Here is a 2,176-nt window from a genome sequence, read left to right on the forward strand (position 1 = left end):
GGCCTATCTCATACATTGGCAAAACACAGAACACCTTCTTTTCCACCTTAATGCAACTGCTTCCAATACTTGTCCCATGGGTTCAGAATCTCTACTTGTTTGCAAGTTTGTATGTTTGAGTCCTCCACATGTTTGTTTGTTTGTTTGGCTGGGTTTTTGTTGTTGTTTTGCTTCTGATGGAAAATCCATACATATACAAAAGGAATAGTGTAATATAGCCATCACCCAACTTTAACAAGTATCAACATTCTGTCATTTTTTTAGCGTGTCATTTTCATCTTTTGTTTCTACCACTCTTTTGTTGAATAGTTTTATTAGAGTATTTAAATGCAAATCTCACATGCCACATTATTTCACCAATGAATATTTCAGCTTCTCTGTATATGTTTACCCCTCAAGAAAGATATTCAGGACGACCTGGATGTGATCAACCTAGAAAGTGGACAGCAATAGAATGAGATTAATTAGGTCATCCTGACAATCCAAGGAGGAGAAAAAATCCAAGATGGGTAGGAAATACACAAATGATAGCACCTATATTACCAAATTGTCATTTCTTCTCTGGGGGCTATAATAAAACCTGGAGAGGAAACAAAGCTTCCATGTAAGAGACAAGCATCGACTGAGACTCCGGGGGGGGGCAGAACAAGGAAACCAAAAGTAGCACACATCATACTGCAGAGCCATACAAAAGGCTGGTGGTCTGTTTTGTTGGCTTCCTGCCTATCCATTACCAAATGTGGATGGCCCTACGCCTACATGTTTGTTCAAAAAATACCAGTAAGAGGAGCGTCTTGCTGGCTCAGTCAGTAGAGCATGCAATTCTTAAACTTGGGGTTGTGGGTTTGAGCTGCAGGTTGGGTGCAGACATTACTTAAAATCTTAAAAAAACACCAACAACAAAGTTACTGCATGGCTTGCAAGTGTGCTATGACGCCAAATTAAAAGTTAAGACACTAAGATTCCAGGTGTGTGCACTCATGGGAAGAATTTAAAGACACTGGTTTAGAAGGATCGCCGGTGAGATCCTGAGGCGAGGCTCGCGCGCCCGCCCCCGCCCTGGCCCCCAGCGCCCACCCGGTCCACCCGGCTCAGCCATGATCAAGGCGATCCTCATCTTCAACAACCACGGGAAGCCGCGGCTCTCCAAGTTCTACCAGCCCTACAGTGAAGATACACAACAGCAAATCATCAGGGAGACATTCCATTTGGTATCTAAGAGAGATGAAAATGTTTGTAATTTCCTAAAAGGAGGATTGTTAATTGGAGGATCTGATAACAAACTGATTTATAGACATTATGCAACATTATATTTTGTCTTCTGTGTGGATTCTTCAGAAAGTGAACTTGGCATTTTAGATCTAATTCAAGTATTTGTGGAAACATTAGACAAGTGTTTTGAAAATGTCTGTGAACTGGATTTAATTTTCCATGTAGACAAGGTTCACAATATTCTTGCAGAAATGGTGATGGGGGGAATGGTACTGGAGACCAACATGAATGAGATTGTTACTCAAATTGATGCACAAAATAAGCTGGAGAAATCTGAGGCTGGCTTAGCGGGAGCTCCAGCCCGTGCTGTATCAGCTGTAAAGAATATGAATCTTCCTGAGATCCCAAGAAATATTAACATTGGTGACATCAGTATAAAAGTGCCAAACCTGCCCTCTTTTAAATAAAAAATTAAAAAGGCCACTCCCAGGTAAAATCCAGGGGGAAAAGTCATCTAAGTTTACCATGCAGTTGTTTACCAAAAAATAGAGGAGGAGAGTCTTAACTTTTGCTCTTGGATTTAAGTCAAGGTACTGTATAAAAGTTGTGTAAAATCGGTATGGAAGTTCAATGTTGCTTTTCTTGCTCAGTGATTTTGAAGAAATTGAGTAGTTCCAGTGTGATGTTTCTCTTTCTTTTATAAACTGCATTCCTGTGCCCACCTACGGCATGCCTCTGTGTATTGGCTACTACAGTATTTCAAAAAGTGTTTGAGACGTTTCTTTAAATTATGTACAATCCAAAATGTTGGTGTTTTGTATGGATCACAAGTGCAGCATTCCATAATTCTTTCTGTTATTTGTCACAATGGTTATTTAAAGAACCAAGTATGTATTGCATGAAAACATTATGACCTTTTCCTCTTAGTTTAAATAAACTCCAAGGTAACTGGACTTCTAAAGCA

General features: G+C 39.8%; 1 protein-coding gene across 1 annotated transcript; it reads left to right on the plus strand.

The window, feature by feature from the left end:
- The first annotated feature begins 1,014 nt into the window (after positions 1-1,014).
- LOC116586102 (AP-3 complex subunit sigma-1-like) lies at positions 1,015-2,176 on the plus strand. Its single transcript, XM_032335674.1, has one exon. The coding sequence runs from the start codon at positions 1,098-1,100 to the stop codon at positions 1,677-1,679; it is 582 nt and encodes a 193-aa protein (XP_032191565.1). The 5' UTR covers positions 1,015-1,097; the 3' UTR covers positions 1,680-2,176.

This window comes from Mustela erminea, chromosome 3, assembly GCF_009829155.1.
Source record: "Mustela erminea isolate mMusErm1 chromosome 3, mMusErm1.Pri, whole genome shotgun sequence".
NCBI classification, from domain to species: Eukaryota; Metazoa; Chordata; class Mammalia; order Carnivora; family Mustelidae; genus Mustela; species Mustela erminea.

Bases quoted from the DNA above. Each gene is read 5' to 3' on its own strand.
- LOC116586102 (XM_032335674.1), top strand. From the start codon at position 1,098: ATGATCAAGGCGATCCTCATCTTCAACAACCACGGGAAGCCGCGGCTC.